The 25,383-nt window shown below is 45.6% G+C and overlaps 1 protein-coding gene and 1 pseudogene across 1 annotated transcript in view; both read left to right on the top strand.

Annotated features, from left to right (window-relative positions):
- LOC135507552 (TBC1 domain family member 9-like) overlaps positions 1–17,873 on the top strand; it is a 33,809-nt gene extending 15,936 nt beyond the window's left edge. Inside the window, exons 7-22 of the mRNA XM_064927055.1 lie at positions 3,165–3,372; positions 4,607–4,813; positions 5,155–5,334; positions 6,468–6,618; positions 8,365–8,579; positions 10,938–11,055; positions 11,303–11,588; positions 12,117–12,246; positions 12,520–12,618; positions 12,772–12,840; positions 13,514–13,766; positions 13,909–13,974; positions 14,613–14,696; positions 14,933–15,001; positions 15,636–15,739; positions 15,897–17,873. Coding sequence (XP_064783127.1) covers positions 3,165–3,372; positions 4,607–4,813; positions 5,155–5,334; positions 6,468–6,618; positions 8,365–8,579; positions 10,938–11,055; positions 11,303–11,588; positions 12,117–12,246; positions 12,520–12,618; positions 12,772–12,840; positions 13,514–13,766; positions 13,909–13,974; positions 14,613–14,696; positions 14,933–15,001; positions 15,636–15,739; positions 15,897–16,694 — 3,037 coding nt within the window. The 3' untranslated portion in view covers positions 16,695–17,873. The remainder of the gene's footprint in view (positions 1–3,164; positions 3,373–4,606; positions 4,814–5,154; positions 5,335–6,467; positions 6,619–8,364; positions 8,580–10,937; positions 11,056–11,302; positions 11,589–12,116; positions 12,247–12,519; positions 12,619–12,771; positions 12,841–13,513; positions 13,767–13,908; positions 13,975–14,612; positions 14,697–14,932; positions 15,002–15,635; positions 15,740–15,896) is intronic.
- Positions 17,874–21,787: 3,914 nt separating this feature from the next.
- On the top strand, positions 21,788–25,127 carry LOC135507551 (putative mitochondrial transporter UCP3; annotated as a pseudogene).
- The last annotated feature ends 256 nt before the right edge of the window (positions 25,128–25,383 follow it).

Below are 25,383 nucleotides of genomic sequence, written 5' to 3'. Positions count from 1 at the left end.
GTAGCAACTGTTGCCCCATCTAGATGTCTATTGTAGTAGTAGCAACTGTTGCCCCATCTAGATGTCTATTGCAGTAGTAGCAACTGTTGCCCCATCTAGATGCCTATTGCAGTAGTAGCAACTGTTGCCCCATCTAGATGTCTATTGCAGTAGTAGCAACTGTTGCCCCATCTAGATGCCTATTGCAGTAGTTGCAACTGTTGCCCCATCTAGATGTCTATTGCAGTAGTAGCAACTGTTGCCCCATCTAGATGTCTATTGCAGTAGTAGCAACTGTTGCCCCATCTAGATGCCTATTGCAGTAGTAGCAACTGTTGCTCCATCTAGATGCCTATTGCAGTAGTAGCAACTGTTGCCCCATCTAGATGCCTATTGCAGTAGTAGCAACTGTTGCCCCATCTAGATGTCTATTGCAGTAGTAGCAACTGTTGCCCCATCTAGATGCCTATTGCAGTAGTAGCAACTGTTGCCCCATCTAGATGCCTATTGCAGTAGTAGCAACTGTTGCCCCATCTAGATGTCTATTGCAGTAGTAGCAACTGTTGCCCCATCTAGATGTCTATTGCAGTAGTAGCAACGGTTGCCCCATCTAGATGTCTATTGCAGTAGTAGCAACGGTTGCCCCATCTAGATGTCTATTGCAGTAGTAGCAACTGTTGCCCCATCTAGATGCCTATTGCAGTAGTAGCAACTGTTGCCCCATCTAGATGCCTATTGCAGTAGTAGCAACTGTTGCCCCATCTAGATGCCTATTGCAGTAGTAGCAACTGTTGCCCCATCTAGATGTCTATTGCAGTAGTAGCAACTGTTGCCCCATCTAGATGCCTATTGCAGTAGTAGCAACTGTTGCCCCATCTAGATGTCTATTGCAGTAGTAGCAACTGTTGCCCCATCTAGATGCCTATTGCAGTAGTAGCAACTGTTGCCCCATCTAGATGTCTATTGCAGTAGTAGCAACTGTTGCCCCATCTAGATGCCTATTGCAGTAGTAGCAACTGTTGCCCCATCTAGATGCCTATTGCAGTAGTAGCAACTGTTGCCCCATCTAGATGCCTATTGCAGTAGTAGCAACTGTTGCCCCATCTAGATGCCTATTGCAGTAGTAGCAACTGTTGCCCCATCTAGATGCCTATTGCAGTAGTAGCAACTGTTGCCCCATCTAGATGTCTATTGCAGTAGTAGCAACTGTTGCCCCATCTAGATGCCTATTGCAGTAGTAGCAACTGTTGCCCCATCTAGATGCCTATTGCAGTAGTAGCAACTGTTGCCCCATCTAGATGCCTATTGCAGTAGTAGCAACTGTTGCCCCATCTAGATGTCTATTGCAGTAGTAGCAACTGTTGCCCCATCTAGATGTCTATTGCAGTAGTAGCAACTGTTGCCCCATCTAGATGCCTATTGCAGTAGTAGCAACTGTTGCCCCATCTAGATGCCTATTGCAGTAGTAGCAACTGTTGCCCCATCTAGATGCCTATTGCAGTAGTAGCAACTGTTGCCCCATCTAGATGCCTATTGCAGTAGTAGCAACTGTTGCCCCATCTAGATGCCTATTGCAGTAGTAGCAACTGTTGCCCCATCTAGATGCCTATTGCAGTAGTAGCAACTGTTGCCCCATCTAGATGCCTATTGCAGTAGTAGCAACTGTTGCCCCATCTAGATGTCTATTGCAGTAGTAGCAACTGTTGCCCCATCTAGATGTCTATTGCAGTAGTAGCAACTGTTGCCCCATCTAGATGCCTATTGCAGTAGTAGCAACTGTTGCCCCATCTAGATGCCTATTGCAGTAGTAGCAACTGTTGCCCCATCTAGATGCCTATTGCAGTAGTAGCAACTGTTGCCCCATCTAGATGCCTATTGCAGTAGTAGCAACTGTTGCCCCATCTAGATGTCTATTGCAGTAGTAGCAACTGTTGCCCCATCTAGATGCCTATTGCAGTAGTAGCAACTGTTGCCCCATCTAGATGCCTATTGCAGTAGTAGCAACTGTTGCCCCATCTAGATGCCTATTGCAGTAGTAGCAACTGTTGCCCCATCTAGATGCCTATTGCAGTAGTAGCAACTGTTGCCCCATCTAGATGTCTATTGCAGTAGTAGCAACTGTTGCCCCATCTAGATGTCTATTGCAGTAGTAGCAACTGTTGCCCCATCTAGATGCCTATTGCAGTAGTAGCAACTGTTGCCCCATCTAGATGCCTATTGCAGTAGTAGCAACTGTTGCCCCATCTAGATGTCTATTGCAGTAGTAGCAACTGTTGCCCCATCTAGATGCCTATTGCAGTAGTAGCAACTGTTGCCCCATCTAGATGCCTATTGCAGTAGTAGCAACTGTTGCCCCATCTAGATGCCTATTGCAGTAGTAGCAACTGTTGCCCCATCTAGATGCCTATTGCAGTAGTAGCAACTGTTGCCCCATCTAGATGCCTATTGCAGTAGTAGCAACTGTTGCCCCATCTAGATGTCTATTGCAGTAGTAGCAACTGTTGCCCCATCTAGATGTCTATTGCAGTAGTAGCAACTGTTGCCCCATCTAGATGCCTATTGCAGTAGTAGCAACTGTTGCCCCATCTAGATGCCTATTGCAGTAGTAGCAACTGTTGCCCCATCCAGATGTCTGTTGGAGTATCATACTGTCATACTTGGTTGCAAATGGCTCTTTCACTCCATTGACCTGATTTTTATTTTTCATCCAAAGAAAAAAAAACATTTGAAATTGTTTTTGGGATGCATTTTAGGATACATGGGAAATATAAAACATTTGCCAAATGTATTTTAATGTGTGACATACATCTGTAAAGGTATTTGGAATATATACATTTGTATGGAAATACACTGCATACAAAACATTAAGAATGCCTGCTCTTTCCATGATATAGACTGAAGTGGAGGAGAAAGGTTAAAGAAGGATTTTCAAGCCTTGAGACAGTTGAGTCATGGATTGTGTGTGTGTGTGTGCTATTCACAGAATGAATGGGCAAGACAATAGATTTAAGGGCCTTTTGAACAGGTTATGGTAGTAGGTGCCAGGCGCACCGGTTTGTGTCAAGAACTGCTCCGACAGTTAGTCTCAATTTACTGCTGCTATTTAAAGACAACAGATTGTTCCATATTAGATTCTTTACCGTCTCTAGACTAGACAATCTCTTGAACCTTGTTGTCTCACCCAGGGACCTGGATGCCAGGGCTAAGAGCGAGCGTTACCGGGCCTTGTTCCGTCTGCCCAAGGATGAGAAGCTGGACGGACACACGGGCTGCACCCTTTGGACCCCTTTCAACAAGATGCACATCCTAGGCCAGATGTTTGTCTCCACTAACTACATCTGCTTCACTTCCAAGGAGGAGACCCTGTGCAGCCTCATCATCCCCCTTAGAGAGGTGAGTCTGGCTGGGTACAGACTGGTGATTGACCGTAGACCTGGAGCTTAGTGTTGGCCCGGAGTAGTAGTCTGCACTGACTGGAGCTCTCTGGGATTTCGGGTTGGTGACCGTTGAACTAGACTTTTGTGACAATGTTGGATGATGCCAAGACATAAGTCAATGTGGGACCACTATAGATTTGAGATTTTCCATCAGGAAAGAAAGGTTACCTTTGACAAGTTGTGCTGTGTGCTGCTGTAGGGGGTTACTAGCAGGGCAGTAAGAAAGAGCAGCAGCCGGGTTAACACTCTGGTAGGAGCTGTCACTCCCAATCTGCTTTTGTCACTGGCTGCCCCTCGCCCAGCCGTTGCCTTGTCGATCAGGAACCCCCCCCCCCCACCCCACCCACCCTGTCACATCCTATCCCCATCAGCCATCTTAAACTTAATCGCTGGCAGGGCAGAACGTGGATCGACTACTAATGTCTAGTGTTACGATGTGTGGCACTGAATCAATTCAGTCACCTAGTATGTGGGTTGAAGTGTTGATATGGTGAAACCTATTGTGTGCTTGGTATGGTATGTTAACCTTAGGTCATTGCACATGAGAATATTGACCTATGTGGTTAGATGGTGAAATAAATCAATACACGTGATTGGTTACTGTAATTCGTGTTCTACATCGGACACTTTCTCATATCAATTGGATGTATAACTTATGTTGCATACTCATGTCTTATGACTGACATGTGACTGGCGTATCTGTTGTCTGACACAACCGGGTGGTAGCAGGCTACCACCCGATTACTCAACCCTGCACCTTAGAGGCTGCTGCCCAATATACATGGAATCACTGGTCACTTTAATAATGTTTACTTACTGTGTTACTCATCTCATATAATATATTTTATACTGTGTTCAATTTACTAGTATTTTAGTCAATGCCACTGACATTGCTCGTCCTAATATTTATATATTTTCTTAACTCCATTCTTTTACTTTAGATTTGTGTGTATTGTTGTGAATTGTTAGATACTACTGCACCGTTAGAGCTAGGAACACAAGCATTATGCTACACCTGCAATAACATCTGCTAAATATGTTTATGTGACCAATAACATTTGATTTGGTATGACTGGCATATCTCTTGTCTGACATATGACTGACATCTATTGTGACTGACATATCTGTTGTGACTGATACATGAATGACATATCTGTTGTGACAGACCTCTGTGTGTCTGTCCCTCCCAGGTGACGATAGTGGAGAAGGCGGACAGCTCCAACTTTTTCCCCAGCCCAGTGTCCATCAGCACCAAGAACAGGATGACCTTCCTGTTCGCCAACCTCAAGGACCGGGACTTCCTGGTCCAGAGGATCTCTGACTTCCTGCAGCAGACCACCTCCAAGATCTACTTTGAGAGGGAGACCACCGGGAGTGTGAACAGCTCCGACGATGAGGTGAGGGCACATCTATGTCATTGTACATCTAGGATGTTGTACATCATTTAGGTCTCTTCCACAACTGCTCCCCAAGTTTGCTGATAAGACTCCCTCTACTCCAGGTCTTCAGTAAATACTTAGCATGATTATTATCACAGGTCTCTGATCAGCTCTTATCATAAAGCACACTGCATTAACTATCCTGATCCTGGACTTGTTCTGCTCTCCACCAGGTTTATTCTCAGTATTATTATAGCATCTCATCACAGGTCTCAGAACAGTTGTTATGATAAACTCATGATAATTGACTGCATTAACAATCTCCTAATTCTGATCCTGAATCTGTCTCTCTCCTCTAGGTGTACTCCCAGCAGGGCTCTCTCCTCTCCAGCAGTCCCCAGCGCAGCAGTCTGGGCTCAGAGGGCTCCTCCGAGGGTGAGCGCCAGTTTAACCTCAATGACAACAGCGTGCCCACCGCCACCCAGGCCCTCATGACCATGTACCGCCGCCGCTCGCCGGAGGAGTTCAACCCCAAACTGGTACGGTCAATGAATTGTTCTGTTCACATGTTGGGGGCTCCTGAGTGGTGCAGCGGTCTAAGACACTGCATCTCAGTGCTAGAGGTGTCACTACAGACCCTGGTTCGATTCCAGGCTGTATCACAACCGGCTGTGATTGGGAGTCTCATAGGGCAGCGCACAATTGGCCCAGCGTCATCCGGGTTGGGTTAGGAATGTCATTGTAAATAAGAATTTGTCCTTAACTGACTTGCCTAGTTAAAGAAACATGTGGTCGAACACAAGAAGATGCTATAGTAGAGAATTAGAATGATTGCACATGATTGATGGAACTGAACTTGGACTAAATTAATTGAGTTGAATACATTTATTTACAGTGACAAAATATTGTAACACACTGTAACTGCGTGTATATACCTGCATGCTGAATAAGCCATTGGGAATCCAATTTCTGCATGTAATAACCTGAGGCTTTTATTTAGCAGATGTAATTGCGGGTATAGCGAAGTGCTTGTGTTCCGAGCTCCAACAGTGCGGTAATATCTAACAATACACAACAAAGCAAAGTTGCTTAGGAGCCAGAAACAGAGCGGCCATGTCTGTCGGTGCCATCAGTGTCTCAACCTTGATCTAAAACAAAGCTTGGCTTACAGTCAGTGTGTTCTGTTCCTGCGCTAACCTCCAGCTGGCTTTGCATTGCACAGTTCAAAGGCCTGCAGGGAAGTTGCAGATGTAGACCAATGGAGGGGGAAGTGTGTGGAAAGTATATTAAATCCGAGTTAATTGAAGTAAAAAAAGCCTTAATGAAATTCTTCAAAGACCTCTAAGGGAGTATTTGTGCTACATACGTGTGTGTCGAAAGTTAGAAATATTGTTTAGGCTTTGAAGGCTCTCTGGCTCGTTATTTAATGAGGTGGTAATTTGTTTTTTGCCTCCTACGAACCATCCTGATCTCTCTCGCTTACATTCTGCGTGTATTGAAACAATGTAAGCGTGTCTACTTTCTTTCTCTCGCTCTCTCTGTCCTTGAACATCATTCTGTAGTTCTCTCTAAGGGGAGCTTTACTGGCATGAAATGTGTCTCTCATGACATTTCTCTTTTCTTTTTCCAACACATGCAAGATTATTAACTGTCAATTTTAATTTTTCCCCAGGCCAAGGAGTTCCTGAAGGAACAGGCGTGGAAGAACCACATCACCGAGTACGGCCAGGGGGTGTGTATGTACCGTACAGGGAAGACCAAGGACCTGGTGCTTAAAGGCATCCCAGAGAACATGAGGGGAGAGCTGTGGCTGCTCTTCTCCGGTGAGGCAAACAGTCGCACGCGTTCTCACAAACAGACCGGCGTGGGAATGATCTCACAATGCACTCACATTCACTGTACATAGTCATTTGTATATTACATTATGCCCCCCGGTTCTTGACATTCATATACTCGACTTTCACTCATCCTGTATCTCCACAAGCCGTGCTGATACACACACTCAAAGACCACAGACAGGACTACGTGCTCATACACCAACTCCTAACCTGCATTCGGCATCGTGTGGTGGGACCACATCTCATTACTATAGTTATTGTTACCACAGGAGGAAAAACAACAGGAAAAACACATCAGATTTTAGTTTTGCGTTTCTCAAACCCCCTTTTGTGGTATGAGCACAGGTTCATCATCCAGGTGTATTAGAATTATTGATAGTCAAATATTAGCTTTTCTTTCAGTGTACATATGGATTTGGGTAGCCTCATTAAACATGCATTCACTTGGCCTTGGCAACGCATTCCATTCCCATCTCCTGCCTGAGCAGCAGTATCATACTGTATCTAACCTGTAACTGGGCTGCATGCTTCACGTCCACTGCTACAGCATATTACAGTGAGCGCACACATTCTATAGTCTGCTTACTGTACGCCAAACTGAACACTGTCAGTCTGGTTTAACCAGGCTTTACGAACACAGCAGCTTATGTAGGGGTTGTGTTGGAGACGTAGGCCTACATTGTGACCACTGTCGCTGTGAAAAGCTGACCTATATAAATAAACCTGAAGAACCAGTTGGCCTACAGGGAGAGTCACTGCTGAGATCACCAAACAATGTTTTATACTTCATCCTCTTCTTCCTGGAGGAAATGCATTGCATCCACGCGACAGCACTAACAGTTAGCGACTATCTACCTGCTCTTTCCCCTAGTGACCTACTTGTGGTACCTTCCGCATTCGCCATGGCAGCCATACATCTGCACTTCCTGGATGGACTGGTGTGTTTACATGTTAGCCTAGCGTCTCTGTTGGCGAAACTCGCTAGCTGTGTTTTTATGTGGAAGAAGATGCAGCATTTGAATGCAACCTCTATACTTTTCCCTCTACTCACATTCACGGTCACAGTGGGAACTGTTGATAAGCCTGAGTTTGACTGCGCTAGAAGAGTGAGTTTGAGGATGTTATGATTCAACAGACTTTTATCCAGGACCGCCCCCCCCCCTCTTAATGGTTTAGCCTGTGTTGTTGTTGATGCTTCCGCAGCTGGGAGTACGGGAGGGGAGGGCTATAAAGGCAGTAAGGTTTCAGTGTAGATGGGATTCTGCCTAAAGTGAGAGTGGAAGGCTTACAACTGCATGTCTACTGGCTGCTTGCCACATCCCTCCGTTAGTAGAGATGGAGTGAGCAATGGCTTGAGTTCTGGTTTCATCACTCCAACCATTTCTGAAACTGATTACATTGAATATGCAATGCCGTTGCAATGCTAGCCTAACTTAGCCAGGTGTAAAATAATCCCCTATATGGTCTTGAAGATAATCAAAAAATAACTGTTGGGGAGAGGTTCTCTTCTGCACCAATCCAGTAAATGTGGAGGAGTGATGTTGCATTGTTTACGTCCAAATGCGGAAGTCACATCACAGGCTCTCTTTCTATTTCCCCCTGAAAACCTTGGGCCTGACATTAACTTTGTTTCACCAGACCAATTTTTTAAAACCGCAATTGGCTGATGGTCTGGTGCCAATGGGCCTCGTTTAACGCTATACTAACTGTGGTCACTATATCCCGCCCCAGGGGCGATCAACGAGATGGCGACCCACCCTGGCTACTATGAGGACCTGGTAGAGAAGTCTATGGGGAAGTACAACCTGGCCACGGAGGAGATCGAGAGAGACCTGCACCGCTCCCTCCCTGAACACCCAGCCTTCCAGAACGAGATGGGGATCGCTGCCCTACGAAGGGTCCTTACTGCCTACGCCTTCAGAAACCCCAACATAGGCTACTGCCAGGTACACACATGGTATATAGTATACACGCATGGTATATAGTATACACGCATGGTATATAGTATACACGCATGGTATATAGTATACACGCATGGTATATAGTATACACGCATGGTATATAGTATACACGCATGGTATATAGTATACACGCATGGTATATACACTGCTCAAAAAAATAAAGGGAGCACTAAAATAACACATCCTAGATCTGAATGAATGAAATATTCTTATTAAATACTTTTTTCTTTACATAGTTGAATGTGCTGACAACAAAATCACACACAAATTATCAATGGAAATCAAATTTATCAACCCATGGAGGTCTGGATTTGGAGTCACACTCAAAATTAAAGTGGAAAACCACACTACAGGCTGATCCAACTTTGATGTAATGTCCTTAAAACAAGTCAAAATGAGGCTCAGTAGTGTGTGTGGCCTCCACGTGCCTGTATGACCTCCCTACAACGCCTGGGCATGCTCCTGATGAGGTGGCGGATGGTCTCCTGAGGGATCTCCTCCCAGACCTGGACTAAAGCATCCGCCAACTCCTGGACAGTCTGTGGTGCACCTTGGCGTTGGTGGATGGAGCGAGACATGATGTCCCACATGTGCTCAATTGGATTCAGGTCTGGGGAACGGGTGGGCCAGTCCATAGCATCAATGCCTTCCTCTTGCAAGAACTGCTGACACACTCCAGCCACATGAGGTCTAGCATTGTCTTGCATTAGGAGGAACCCAGGGTCAACCGCACCAGCATATGGTCTCACAAGGGGTCTGAGGATCTCATCTCGGTACCTAATGGCAGTCAGGCTACCTCTGGCGAGCACATGGAGGGCTGTGCGGCCCCCAAAGACATGCCACCCCACACCATGACTGACCCACCGCCAAACCAGTAATGCTGGAGGATGTTGCAGGCAGCAGAACGTTCTCCAGAGTCTGTCACATGTGCTCAGTGTGAACCTGCTTTCATCTGTGAAGAGCACAGGGCGCCAGTGGCAAATTTGCCAATCTTGGTGTTCTCTGGCAAATGACAAACGTCCTGCACGGTGTTGGGCTGTAAGCACAACCCCCACCTGTGGACATCGGGCCCTCATACCACCCTCATGGAGTCTGTTTCCGACCATTTGAGCAGACACATGCACATTTGTGGCCTGCTGGAGGTCATTTTGCAGGGCTCTGGCAGTGCTCCTCCATGCACAAAGGCGGAGGTAGGGGTCCTGCTGCTGGTTTGTTGCCTACTCCACGTCTCCTGATGTACTGGCCTGTCTCCTGGTAGCGCCTCCATGCTCTGGACACTACGCTGACACAGCAAACCTTCTTGCCACAGCTCGCATTGATGTGCCATCCTGGATGAGCTGCACTACCTGAGCCACTTGTGTGGGTTGCAGACTCCGTCTCATGCTACCACTAGAGTGAAAGCACCGCCAGCATTCAAAAGTGACCAAAACATCAGCCAGGAACCATAGGAATTGAGAAGTGGTCTGTGGTCCCCACCTGCAGAACCACTCCTTTATTGGGGGTGTCTTGCTAATTGCCTATAAGTGGACAGTTTAATTTCACAGAAGTGTGACTGACTTGGAATTACATTGTGTTGTTTAAGTGTTCCCTTTATTTTTTTGAGCAGTGTAGTATACACGCATGGTATATAGTATACACACATGTTATATAGTATACGCACACAGACGCACTAGTCCTGTCGCTCAAGATCCACTGCCAAAGTAGTTGTCCGTCCAGGTAAGCAGAACGTCACGAGATTCCTTCAAAACCGGCCTCTAGGGGCAATGTTGGCGCTATTACCTTTAAGTCCTGTGGACAGGGATGGCAGATGGGCGTAAGCTGCGAGCTCCGGCTCTGAAAGTCGCGTGTTCAATCCCAGCGCTAAGCACTATTTTTGTCTATACCAAACCTTAACCCTTAACCATTCAGAATGAATGCCTAATCTTCAAAATGTTATGTTTGTGGACAAACATCTGATTCTGCAGTGAGATCGTGAGAGCTTGTTACACACACACACTTATTTTACAACACAAACATTCACACTGCTCTTCAGTTTATAAATAGTCAAGTCACATAGTAGTTTGCCACTTCTATAGCTGTCCTGACTCCCCCGCGGGTCCCTAATCTTGGTTCCCCCTGCGGGTCGAAGCCATGCGGTTCCCTCTTGACTGCTGGTCCATCTGTTGGCAGCTTGAAATTCTGAAGGCTTTTAACTCAGGCTGAAAACTGTAGTCCAGACCTACTGTCACATAGCTGTTTAATTTGATTCGTGTTTTGCTTTTTGATGGGCTTTGAGATTCTGTAAAGAAAAGCGCTATAGAAGTTGAATGTATTATTCTGAATAATCTTGGTGGTTCTTCCTAGGCCATGAACATTGTGACGTCGGTGCTGCTGCTGTATGCTAAAGAGGAGGAGGCCTTCTGGCTGCTGGTGGCTCTGTGTGAGCGGATGCTGCCTGACTACTACAACACCAGGGTCGTAGGTCAGTTGAAAGCTTCTGGAATGAGGCTGTAGTAGGGCAATGGGTGGCTTTGTGGCCGACTGGTGTGTTTCTCTCTGCGTTTTTAACTTGGTCTCAGTGTCTCTATTTTATGTTTTGTGTTCAGATGTGTGTATGTGTCCCTCAGTCTTTGGGCATATCTGTTGGCATCGTTCTCCCTCTTACTGTATCAGTGTCCGCATAGGCCTTTTTTTTCTGTCTTGCTAACCTCCCACTTCTCCTTCTCCAGGAGCTCTGGTAGACCAGGGTGTTTTTGAGGAGCTGGCCAGGGAGTACGTCCCTGAACTCTACGACTGCATGCAGGACCTGGGAGTCATCTCTACCATTTCCCTCTCCTGGTTCCTCACCCTGTTCCTCAGTGTCATGCCATTCGAGAGTGCCGTGGTGGTGGTCGACTGCTTCTTCTACGAGGGCATCAAGGTCATCTTCCAGCTGGCGCTCAGCGTGCTGCACGCCAACATCCACCAGCTGCTGGGGGCCAAGGACGATGGAGAGGCCATGACCGTGCTGGGAAGGTGAGAACGGGTGGGGGTGGAAGACCGACAAGGGGCCAAAGATACTAAAAAGGGGCTTTTCAATTTCGGTCCTGGAGGGCAGAAACACTTCTTGATTTGTTTCTACCTGGTAGTTAATTGTATTCACCTGGTGCACCAGGTCTGATGAAAACCAGAAGGGTTTTAGCCCTGCAGTACCAGAATTGGAACAGCCCTGGACTAAAAGGACATGATTGGTAGGCCAACTCATGACTAGAACCTAACCTGAACCTAAACTAAAATCCTAACCTTTGCCCTGACCTTAATCCTAACCATAACCAATTAGGTCATTCAACATGGGTTTGCTGGTCAGTCATGCTACTTTAGTTTTTCACTCAAAGAGCAGACCCCATGAGTCGGGTCAAAGGTCAAATTGTGTTGGCGGAAGTGACACGAGAGATCATCTTGTTTTGAAACACTGCAGTAAGAACACTTCTTAATTCAATTAAAGCTTGATATTGATAAGCTGTCAATATAAAGGATTTGGTTGTGTGACACGTTTGTGTGTAGGTACCTGGACAGCGTGACGAATAAAGACAGCACCCTGCCTCCCATCCCCCACCTGCACTCCCTGCTGACAGACGATGGGGATCCCCACCCGGAGGTGGACATCTTCAAGCTGGTCCGCAGCTCCTACGAGGTGAGTCTCCTCAACATGACCAGGGCACCGTCCATCCACCCGTCATTCAATTACTCCTTCAATCTGTCAGAGATGGGGTCCATTCAGTCAATTAAGTTGGAATGGAATTCAGCCCAACCCTGCTTCCTAGACCCAAGTGTATTCACTGGTAGAACTGTCACTCTGTTTTGACCTTTACTCTGGCTGGTGATTATGCAGTCTCAGTGAATATCTCAGCCGTAGGATAGCAGCAGTGTTGACCTCTCTCTCTCGGTCCCGTGTGGCTGTTTGTAGAAGTTTGGCTCCATCCGGGCAGACGTGATCGAGCAGATGCGCTTCAAACAGAGGCTAAGGGTCATCCAGACCATCGAGGACACCACCAAACGCAACGTGGTAACGACCCCTGCTATTACACACACTGTATGGTACAACAGATGTTGGGTGTGGAGGATTTCAAGTCATTTTAAGCCATTGTTTCTGATTGTATTCAATGCTGGTTAGTTCTGATCTCCTCACACAGGTCCTAAATCCACTGTTCTCTTTCAGGTCAGAACCATTGTCACGGAGACTGCCTTCAGCATCGACGAACTGGAGGAGCTCTACGTTCTGTTCAAGGTGAGTGACAGCCATGCTGTAGCCAATATGAACTAAATGGAACTGACCTCTAACCAATAGGAACTTAAAGGAACTCATCTCTTCCTGTATTGCTTTTCCTCAGCCTCCCTTTCTCTTTGGCAGGGCGTCTCATTTCTCCTAGCTCTCACATAGTGCCCTGCTGCCACGGCAACGCTGAATTATGGGCTATAGTTGGAGCCGGTACTTAATATCCATAGAGACAGACCTAAAACCCTGGCAACAGCATTTTACTCTTCATCCATTAACACAACGGACGCTTACTGCTCAGTCCTGTTAGAGGACATGGAGAAAGACAGATGAGTCTTCAGCACAGTTCTAATGGTCAGGGGTGCTGGTATAAGATGTGAAAAGTAGAGAACTTTTAATACCCAATGTTGTGCAATGTTCACCTCGTTCTCTGTTGATATCATGTACTTATCCATTAGAAACATTGTGCAAAGCAATTCAGCGGTACCTATATGCATTTCCTCACCTTGGGTGACCACATTTTCCCACATTTAGCATAGGTATCACCATTTGGTCTCATTCCACCTCGCTTCTTTATACTTCAAAATTTTCTAGGAAACTGCTACATAAATATAATATATTTCTTTCATTCACATTAAAACACTGTTGAATCTATCAAATCTATTTCTACCATTTCATTCTCCAGGCGGAACACCTGACCAGCTGCTATTGGGGCGGAACGGGTGGCAGCAACCCCACGGAGCGCCACGACCCCAGCCTGCCCTACCTGGAGCAGTACCGCATCGACCTGGAGCAGTTCAGGGGGCTGTTCTCCCTGCTCTTCCCCTGGGCCCCTGTCAACGGGGCCCATGCAGACCTATTGGCCCTGCGCTTCTTCAGGCTCCTGGACCATAACGGAGATTCTCTGATTAATTTCCGGGAGTTTATTAGTGGACTGAGTGAGTATTGGTGGAGATGGGTGAGGGGGTGTATCAAATAGAAGTTGACTAATGATTGTAGCAACTGGTCAAAATGGATATTAAGTCTATATAGACATAATGAAATGTTAAGACAAATTATCACATCTATGGTGTATTTCAGGTGTTTTATGCCATGGGGATCTGACTGAGAAACTGAAGCTCCTGTACAAGATGCATGTGATTCCTGGTAAGTATGTGTGTGTGTACTGTTCACAGAGAGGGAAAGAAGTCCCGAGGGAAATCTATACTCCTTATATGCTGTCATAACTGAGTGAGGGGGAGGATGTTTTAAGGATAGGGGATTGGATTTCTTTACTGTAAAGGAGGAAAGATGAATTATTTTGTTCTCTCCCTCGCTTGGTTCAGCATATGGAGAAGGGAAGCTGCGGTTGGATGGTGCTCAAGACTCACACAGCAGTATTTTAACTCAGCTGGAAATCTACCTCTCAATCAGAAGAGCTTTCATGGCTCTCTGGCTCAGCTCGCGTTAATTCCCTGTATAACTGCAAAGCCTGAAGCAGCTATTGTTTTGTTTCTCGGGATGATGGGGTTCGCTTTTTTCCTTTGCCAGCCACATGGAAACATTGTCTCTGGCAGAATGATATAGAAATGACTTCAGACTTATGATCAAACATTGGGATGTGTGATGCCTCGATGGAAAGATAATGATAAATGGATACAATTTATATTGGACTTTTTCAACTGCAGTGTTTGAGGCGTTATGATAACGCCCCTTACAGCACTTGGAAAGGCGCTATATAAATGCTATCAATTATAACAACATTTTAGGCCTTACCATTGTTATATCTTCCTGTCCCCTCCCAGAGGTGACCCATGAGCAGGAACCAGACTCTGCCTTCGAGGCCACCCAGTACTTCTTTGAGGACATCACCCCGGAAACTTCCAATGGTAGGCCATGTCCTCATCAACATGCCAAAGGTTACACAATGTTTGCACCCCAAATTGCACCCTTTTCCCTGTATAGTCCACTAATGTTGACCAGAGCCTTATGTGCTCTCAATCACAGTCACACTCCACTCATGGCATGCATCAAACTATTTCTACCTCCCACTTTTTTTGTCTTCTTCAGATAACTTCCTAATGTGCCTTTGACCTTTGCACTCTTGACCTTTCCCTTCCTCCAGGCCTTGACCCCAAGTGCAAGAGCGAGAAGGATGATGGCTTTGTCAGGGTCACTTTCAAGACTGAGAAAGGTACGCACTGCTATAAAACAGTTATGAGACATGCGTATCTATCGCTAGTTTGTAAATGCTCCAATCTAAATGATAATACCTTAAGCCACAAAGTCTACCGTTCATGTTCTTTTTTTGTTTGTTGCAAAGGCCTTTATTTACTGTACCTCAAGAACACTCATCTCACTGTAAGGAACTTAGGAGGGAGATTAGAGAGCTACAGCTATCTGAAATTATTTCAAACCATTTGACTCCATACACACCCATCCCAAAAGTCTGGGATGAAAAGGGGAAGCACTGTTACTTTTCTATGTATCATGTTTTCTTGGAGCAAAAATTGTCTATGGTCACTGATTAGGGACGATATACTTACTGATTTTCCAGACAATAAAATTCCCATTAAAGCAATAGATTCCTTATAGAATTGAACAGTCTCAAAGTGCAACGGGGAGTGTTGCATGTTAAATGGTCCCCAAGCTAGGCCTGCATGCCACTTCAGTTTATTGAGGGCATTATTAGTGCATGTTCTCTTATTCATTCAACACTTTCTCCTTGACAACAGCACATACATTAGTTGTTGTTATGGCCTCCTATAAATAGTCAGTGTGCAAGGCTGCTAGCTTTTAACTCTTAACGGCCACCTCTGTTTCTACAGTGAAGAAACTACACACCCCTGACTACCGCCACTACCTGAGGCTGTGGAACCAGGGCACCAAGAACAAACTGGACAACATGAAGGATCTGCCCAAACTCAACCAGGTAAGAGCATTAAGAACCACTCCACCTCCCCAGGGGGAGTCAGTGGTGTCCACTTGATCAATGTGGCTATGAAAGTGTGTGTCGTGCCAATGAATCTACCTCATCTTCCTTCCCAGGCTAACCTGTATGTCTTCTTCTCTCTCTCTCTCTCCTCCAGAGCCAGTTCATAGAGCTGTGCAAGACACTGTACAACATGTTTAGCGAGGACGCCCAGGAGCAGGAGCTGTACCACGCCACGGCCACCGTCACCAGCTTGCTGCTGGAAATGGGCGAGGTGGGCAAGCTCTTCTGCCATTCCAAGGACCAGGAGGAGCAGGACCAGGATGATCCAGAGGAGGCCAAAACCAGTGGGCCAGCCCAAGATGGAGGGACCAAGCCTGGGGGTGTCTTTCAGCAGAGGGGCCAGGGAGAGGGGGAGAAGGAGAGCCAGGCCAGGCCCTGTGGCCCTGCGAAGAGGGATGGCAGGGGCGAGCAGCTGTCTGCCATGGAGGACATTAAGCTGGAGGACTCGTCCCCGAAGGACACAGGGACATCGTCCTCCATGCTCATCTCAGATGACGAGACCAAAGACGACACGTCCATGTCGTCCTACTCGGTGCTCAGCGGCGGCTCCCATGAGCTCGACGACAAGCTTCACTGCGAGGACATTAATGACGACACGGTCCTGGTGCGCAGCAAGAACGGGCCCCATGGTGGAGGAGTAGGGAACGGGCTTCACGGTGAAGGTGGGCCCCATGGCAGAGATGGGGGGCTGCCTCACAGCACCAGCATAGATAAAGACTGGGCCATCACCTTTGAGCAGTTCCTGGCATCGGTGCTCACTGAGCAGGCCCTGGTGCTTTACTTCGAGAAGCCAGTGGAGGTGGCCGCACGTATCACCAATGCCAAGAATGTGAGGAAAGTGGGGTGCTCCCTACTGTCCGCTAGCGACTATGAGATCTCCCTGTCTGGGTAACTAATGCCTCAATGAAAAAGAGAATTTACAGAGACAGACTCTTGCTCTGTAGGTTGACTGCTTCGGAAAACAGGGAAACATGTCATGTAAATGTACAACGTGAAAAACCCAGTCTTCTCCTCTTTGTTGGGTGACAAGAATGACAGTCTGCTAGAACTGATAAGTCTAACATTTGTGTGCAATACTATAAGAGTAAAAAAATCCAATAAATACCTGCTCTTAGCAATGTATTTTACCAGATGTCAACAACCTGTTTTATCTTTAGGGTTAGAAGATTCTGTTCAGCAGAGGGACCAGGGAAGGACAAAAAGGGCTTTATTGACCTTTGACCTCAAAAGGAATTCCGGCAGAGCTGTGGTGTGTGTACTGTACATGTATTACCTGTGCTTGCTGTACTTTATATGAAGTCATGTATACATGTTACTACTAATAATAGCTAAACCAGTTAGACTACTACGTATCATGATGTTTAAGTCTTACAGACCACCAGCCCAGTCCAGGAGTGGCCTGTCACAGTCCCAGAGGAACACTGCTCAGTCGTTGTAGAGTTCTGTCACCCGCTAACTCATTAGCCACTAGGCTAATTGACTAACAGCAACCTGTGGGGCAGTTGTACTCACTGCTAATCTATTAGCCGCTAATTTACACTAGAAAAAATGGTTAAGAGGGGTAGCATCCGTTAGCTACAATGAAGAAGTGACTGTACTTCTAGAGTTGGGAAGATTAGTTGCCACCACTTCAGGATAAACCACACTTGCACCGGAATGAAATATGAATGGTGGTGAAAGCTTTATCTGACTAGATGTACTTCAGTAAATTCACTAAGGAAAACACGGTTTAGATTTAATTCGTGTGGTAGCTTAGCCTGCATACTGAACTGTAGAGCACACGCACTTTGTTTTATCAGGAAAAAATGACACTTCTTTCCTTTTAATTCCATAAGCATGTTTTCTGCCTTTTTTCTGTGCCACTCCTGCACTCGTCGTCAGCACACTCCAAAAGCTTCTTTTTTTTTTTTTTAAAACAATGTTTTTGAACTTTTTGCTCTGTATATTTTTACGCTGTTTTATATATTTTTTTGTTCCAATGTGAATGATTTTGTCATGTACAAAGGTCATGATTTTAAGTGTACCACTTCAACTAATTAAAAAGTGTAGAATGAACGCTATATATTAAAAATGTCTCATGTCTCTTTATGGGATTTATCCATTAGGGTTGCTCATACTGTAGCCTGGGATAAATATTGATACGCTCTGTTTCGACATTGAGAGGGGAAGACAGATCTATACAGAGATGGAGACAGAGCACCCTCTGCTGGAGAAGAGAATGTTCCAGAATCAGACCCAAAATCCTGTAATGCCACCAAAGGATAAATGAGGATGCTTTCATAAGGCTGTTTATCACTGAAAGAATGTCAGTTCCTGTCTACTTAAGGGGGTGGCTCTCCCATAGACACCAATGCGATAGCAGTTGGGTCTGGTCTACTCAGCTCCATTTGAAACAAGAACGAAATGAGGGAGTAGAATATCTGATGCCACCACTGCAAATTCTTTTCTACCTAAGCGAAGGGTTAATGGCTAACAATTTTGCAGTTCTCTAGCTTCGACAATGGTGCGCGGTGTCAGCGTGGGAGACATGTTGAAAAAGAGACTTTGTCACATACAGGTTGTTTGTGAAATCTCTCGCTTTCTTCTCATCTGCTGCTCTGCAGATGCTTGGGGGTGTGGTTCAGGTTGACCAATAAGAGCTTGCCATTGTAATGCATATGGCAACATTCTCTAGCAATGATTAATCCATTAACGTAGTAATGGATTGGGTTGAATTGTTTACTGGTCTGCTAATACGTCATTCTCTGTCCTCCTTTGACTGCAGTTATGTAATAATTGTTCATCCCAGGACCCGAGCAAACGCATCATGTCCCTAAATTATGGATTCAAAGGTCATTAGAATGTAGGACAGGTTTCCCAAACTCGGTCCTGGGGCCCCCCTGGGTACACGTGTTTGCCCTTGCACTACACAGCTGATTCAGGACCGTCTTTGGGAAACTGATGTAGAACACTGGATTTTAATTCATGTTCTGTGTTGTTAGGATAAAGAATTTGATTTATTAAATTATTAACATCTAATTAATCATGTGTGATGCTGAATGATAGCGTTTATTTTTTTTTTTTACCATTCATCCCAGAGCCTGCATAGTCTTATGTGTGGTAGCACATAAATGGTAGCACATGTCCCCAATTCCCTCTTTCTTTTAGGATTATTTTCTGTTTATACTCCAGTCACCATTTTTCCTCTTTGTCCACAGGGGTAATATGTTAACCAATGTTGTTCTGTTTATCAAGTTCTCATCCCTGTGTGTTTACCATCAACCTGGGTGGTCAGCCTAACCGCGCTTCTTAACACCCGGAAGCTAGCCGCACCAATGTGCCTGAGGAAGCACTGTACAACTGATGACCGAGGTCAGCATGCAGGTTGCCCCCCCCCCCAACCCGGATGATGCTGGCCCAATTGTGTGCTGCGCTATGGGACTCCCGATCATGGCCGGTTGTGATACAGCCTGGGATCGAACCCGGGTCTGTAGTGATGCCTCTAGCACTGCCTTAGTGCCTTAGACCTCTGCCCCACTCGCGAGGCCCAGGGTCAGTTTTGTCTTTTACATAAGAAGATGGCGTTTCTCAGTAGCTGAGGGAGAGAGGGAAAACACCCTGCTGTTAGGCAATACTCTTATCAGCCCCATTTGACCTTTAGTCCCTAGTTCACGTCACAACCCTCCCACTTCTGTCACCTCTGTATATTGACCGAGAGGCAAACTCTTCACTCCACATGTACCAGCATTACGATTTGAACGGTTCTGGGACATCAGTCCATTCCAACATGTGCTCAAACATTTTGTCCCCCTAAAAACACCAGTGACATGTAACTTATTGTAGAGAATTAAGGTAGCTGCTAGCATGGTTAAACCAAACTGAACACTACAGCCTGGTATGTTTAAGCGTCTCTATCAATAGGCAGCCAATTGAAATAAAGCCAACTATCTCACCTGGTCTGTCACAATTTCATTAGGAACACCAGTTACCTTTTGACAGGCTGTCATGAATCTGGCTGTTAGCCAATTAAACTCTCCCACCTTAAGCCCCTGTCATCCACACCCTAACTCCTATTGGCTGAGAGCTTAGACAAGCCTCTCGACAGCTGGTACGATGGGTCCCCTGCACGTTACTGATGTTATTGCTAGAAATGTTGTAGATAAGCAACATATTGTTGTAATGAAGTGAATGATTACATTCAGTAAACCCATCTTCATGTTACTGATACTTCTGATATTCATGATACTGATACTTCTGATATTCTGCTGGTAGCTGTGGGGTGAACAGAGTTAAAGAGCCCCAGTGGTTCCAAATACTCTGTGGTTGATAGCTATGTAAACTCAGCAAAAAAAGAAATGTCCCTTTTTCAGGACTCTGTCTTTCAAAGATAATTCGTAAAAATCCAAATAACTTCACAGATCTTCACTGTAAAGGGTTTAACCACAGCTTCCCATGCTTGTTCAATGAACCATAAACAATTAATGAACATGTACCTGTGGAACGGTTGTTAAGACACTAACAGCTTACAGACGGTAGGCAATTAAGGTCACAGTTGTGAAAATGTAGGACACTAAAGAGGTATTTCTACTGACTCTGAAAAACACCAAAATAAAGATGCCCAGGGTCCCTGCTCATTTGCGTGAACGTGCCTTAGGCATGCTGCAAGGAGGCATGAGGACTGCAGATGTGGCCAGGGCACTAAATTGCAATGTCCGTACTGTGAGACGCCTAAGACAGCGCTACAGGGAGACGGGACAGACAGCTGATCGTCCTCACAGTGGCGGAGCACGTGCAACAACACCTGCACAGGATCGGTACATCTGAACATCACACCTGTGGGACAGGTACAGGATGGCAACAACTGCCCGAGTTACACCAGGAACGCACAATCCCTCCATCAGTGCTCAGACTGTCCGCAATAGGCTGAGAAAGGATGGACTGAGGGCTTGTAGGCCTGTTGTAGTAAGGCAGGTCCTCACCAGACATCACCGGCAACAACGTCGCCTATGGGCACAAACCCACCGTCGCTGGACCAGACAGGACTAACAAAAGTGCTCTTCACTGACGAGGTGCAGTTTAGTCTCACCAGGGGTGATCGTCTGATTCGAGTTTATAGTCGAAGGAATGAGCATTACACAGAGGCCTGTACTCTGGAGCGGGAGCGATTTGGAAGTGGATGGTCCGTCATGGTCTCTGGCGGTGTGTCACAGCATCATCGGACTGAGCTTGTTGTCATTGCAGGCAATCTCTAAGCTGTGTGTTACAGGGAAGACATCCTCCTCCCTCGTGGTACCCTTCCTGCAGGCTCTTCCTGACATGACCCTCCAGCATGACAATGCCACCAGCCATACTGCTCAGTCTGTGTGTGATTTCCTGCAAGACAGGAATGTCAGGGTTCTGCCATGGCCAGCGAAGAACCCAGATCTCAATCCCATTGAGCATGTCTGGGACCTATTGGATCGGAGGGTGAGGGCTAGGGCCATTCCCCACAGAAATGTCCAGGAATTTGCAGGTGCCTTGGTGGAAGAGTGGGGTAACATCTCACAGCAAGAACTGGCAAATCGGGTGCAGTCCATGAGGAGTAGATGCACTGCAGTAATTAATGCAGCTGGTGGCCACACCATGTTAGTCACATGTCTGTGGAACTTGTTCAGTTTATGTCTCAGTTGTTGAATCTTGTTATGTTCATACAAATATTTACACATGTTAAGTTTGCTGAATATAAACGCAGTTGCCAGTGAGAGGACGTTTCTTTTTTTGCTGAGTTTATGACAAAAGGTACCAAAAGGTACCATTACACAATGAGTGGTGAATGTTGCCACATTGCACTGAGATTAATGAAATATTCCCATTAAATGTTGCATTGTAGTTTCAAAGTAATGTACCGGTAAATGTGTTGTTTTTCATGAATGTTAGAAGCTGTGCGCTGCTGTAGGGTTGATTTGGACATTGACTTTCTTGACAGTAAGTGGACTTTGGTTTGGCCCGTGCTCCTGTACACAGTAACACCTCTCTCTGTGGCAAGTCAGTAAAAAATTGAATAAATATGATGCACAACTCCTTGTTTCAGGGTTAGGGCTGGCTCCCTGGGACTGTAGTTTGGGCTCTCACGTCCTGCAGTAAACCAATAGCTAGTCAAACGGAAATTAATCCACTGGATTAATAACAATGTAAGTACTCTCAGATATTACCTGTTAGATTTCATAACACTCGCAAAACAATTTGATTTGTCCAACATGGTTTCATTTTTTGTTGTTGTTTGTTAGACCTAAATATAGGTTTTGTAAATCTTGGTTTCTTTTTGAGATGTGTTGCACCATTTAATTTTAAACCTGGATTAGTTCATCTAAGGTTCGATCTTTAAACTATGAGAAGTTACATGTGTCATAATGGATTCACCATAGCAACGTGTTCTCATTCTATTTCTATGGAAACAAATTAGCACTGGTCATTGCTAGCTTGTGTCCTTTATACAGGCTATTAAAACTATACTTTGTGGTCAAATTAGTTAGCTGGCTAGTTGACTTTTACAATCATGGTATCCACAAGAGCATTAATCACACTGAAAATGAAGCACATACACTGACATTTTATCAATTTAAACTCCTGCAGGAGCAGTTCAGAATAATCCCTTATCTACATTTTAATTTCATTTTAAAACAATAGAGCAAGAATATTTAAACTAAGAACACAATTAAACTTAGTTTAGAAGGTTTACATTTAACAAAGATTAATTTAAAACTAGGTTTAAAATGTGGTGCAACAAGATTAATACTTGAACCTTGATTTAACCCAGGTAATAAACCTTGATTAAACCCAGTTATTGACCTTGATTTAACCCAGTTTGAGTTAATCCATGTTGGTGCAACCCACCCCTATATATAACTGATGTTTATTTGATCTGGTTGATTGTATAGATTATTATAATCAATGCTGTTCAGTTGTTATTGTGATGTAATGTGTTTTCAAATATCACAAAATCCCTCCTGCCTCAACAATAGACTGCACTAGGCTATTGTACTTTTAAAACCGAATCAACAAATTGACTGGCATATTTACTCAACTATATTCTAAGTATGCACAGCATTTTGCTAAGTTCCAAAGAAGGTAAGAGAGAATAGATGCGGCAGTGTTGACATCCTTCCCTCTTCCTCCTTCACTGTCTGCAGTACCAGGGACCATGGTGGGAATGAAGCCCTCCGATACACCCCCTACCCTGGGGGTGAAGCTGCTGAGTGCTGGCTCAGCGGCCTGCATCGCTGACCTGGTCACCTTTCCCCTGGATACAGCCAAAGTCAGACTCCAGGTAATGGTTCACTGTCCACCTCCAGCCCTGAAGCCTTGAGTCTGACCTCCTGTAACTCTGAATTTTACTGGCACCTCCTGTAACACTGATTCTTGTGGGGACCTCCGTTAACACTGACACTTGTGAACCCCAGATTCAGGGAGAGAAGGTGGCGTCGGAAGCTACCAAGGGCATCCGCTACAGGGGGTGTTTGGGACAATCAGTACCATGATCCGGACGGAGGGGCCCAGGTCGCTGTATAACGGTCTGGTGGCGGGCTTACAGAGACAGATGTGCTTTGCCTCCATCAGGATCGGCTTCTATGACAACGTCAAAAACTTCTACTCTGGCGGCGCAGACAGTAAATTAGGATAACAGTTATTCATCGGAGATAGTCATCTGTGATGTTACACATTTTGTACCAAGAGAAGAAGCATCATATAGTACCTCAATCATCCTCCTTTCAGTACTTAACAAACCCTCGTACCCCGTCTGCCCCTGTCTTATCCCAGCTGCAAATATTGGTATCCGTATCTTGGCCGGCTGCACCACAGGGGCCATGGCTGTGTCTTTCGCCCAGCCCACTGACGTGGTGAAGGTCCGCTTCCAGGCCCAGGTCAACCTGACCGGGGTGGCCTGTCGCTACACGGGCACCATGCAGGCCTACAAACACATTTTCAACCACGAGGGCATCCGCGGGCTCTGGAAAGGTTAGTCAGTACAACCCTGGGCCCAATCGGTTGATTTGCAAGTGACACCAATATCTCCATTGGTTGTGTTGCTGCTAACCTTGAGCCCCATTGATTGTGTTTGTCTGTAGTGGAACTGTTTGCATAGAAAAGACCAAAGATTGTTGTCTGTCACTGTCATTCAATGTCCGGGATGTACAGATATTGATTGGAGCAGATACTGCAAAGTTGATGATCCCATAGGACAGAACTTGAGTGCACCTGAAAATAAAGCTTGGCTTTGCAGGTTGTTGTTGAGTTTTCTTGGGCCTTTTACTAATGATAGACTAGTGGTTTAATTCTGGTATAACTATTGGGGTTATTAACCAACCAACCTGCTTCTTGTTCACTCCAGGCTGTCTACCCAACATCACTAGGAATGCTCTGGTCAACTGCACAGAGCTTGTGACCTATGACCTCATCAAGGAGGCCATTCTTAGGCACAACCTGTTGTCAGGTGAGTGGGTGCTATTGGTGCATACAGTCACAGCGAGACAGCTGACTGGGCAGAAGTCCACATGCCCTCTCGCTCTTTTGTTCTTCATGTGTCTTGAAAGCCTGATAACAGTATACATATTGGTACATAATATTCTGTCCAGCTATGGAATAACACGGAGCTAACATTTATCTCATGGATTTTTATTGCACCTTTCACAACAAAGCGGTATAAAACAGAGATAATGATTTCCTGCAGGCCTCGAGACAGAGGCCTTATACAGTACAATGTATCTGCATGGCACTACTTGAACATTAACTTTAGTGTCAGCATTTCTGTTACACATCTGTGTTAATCCACTAGTTCATCTAAGGTTCAATCTTTAAACTATGATTAGTTACACGTGTCATAATGGATTCACCATAGCAATAAGTTCTCATTCTATTTCGATGGAAACAAATTAGCACTGGTCATTGCTAGCTAGCAAATTGAGTTTGAAATACAGGCCATTAAAACGAATTGCACTTTTTGGTCGAATTAGTTAGCTGGCTAGTTGACTTTTACAAACATGGTATCCACAAAATCTAAAATTGTTAATCATACTGAAAATAGGTGCCCATTGATATCTTTGTGACAGTGTTTCAAAAGGGCTTGTGATGACCGTTTTCCCACAGATAACCTCCCGTGCCATTTTGCTTCTGCGTTCGGCGCCGGCTTCGTTACCACCTGCATTGCCTCTCCGGTGGACGTGGTGAAGACACGATACATGAACTCTCCGCCGGGCCAGTATAAGAGTGCCATCAACTGTGCCTGGACCATGGCCACCAAAGAGGGACCCACGGCCTTCTACAAAGGGTGAGCTCACAGACAGTCACACACACAGACCGGAGTCCTTCAGTCTGTTGATAGAACAAGGCAGTCGGATGTAGTTGTACATTTTAGAGTTCTCAATGATATATAATTGATTTTGCTGTTTTGGGTGGTTACCTTGACACAGTGAATCTTCCAGAGGAGGCTGGTGGGAGGAGATATAGGACTGGCTCATTGTAATGCCTGGAATGGAACCAAACCTATTTAAACCATGTTTGACTACGTTCCATTTATAACATTCTATCCGTTACAATGAGCCCATCCTCCTATAGCTCCTCCCAGC

The sequence above is a fragment of the Oncorhynchus masou genome, chromosome 21, assembly GCF_036934945.1.
Source record: "Oncorhynchus masou masou isolate Uvic2021 chromosome 21, UVic_Omas_1.1, whole genome shotgun sequence".
Classification (NCBI taxonomy): domain Eukaryota; kingdom Metazoa; phylum Chordata; class Actinopteri; order Salmoniformes; family Salmonidae; genus Oncorhynchus; species Oncorhynchus masou.
The sequence above is the reverse complement of the archived record's forward strand: the minus strand, read 5'-3'. Positions and strand labels throughout refer to the sequence as shown.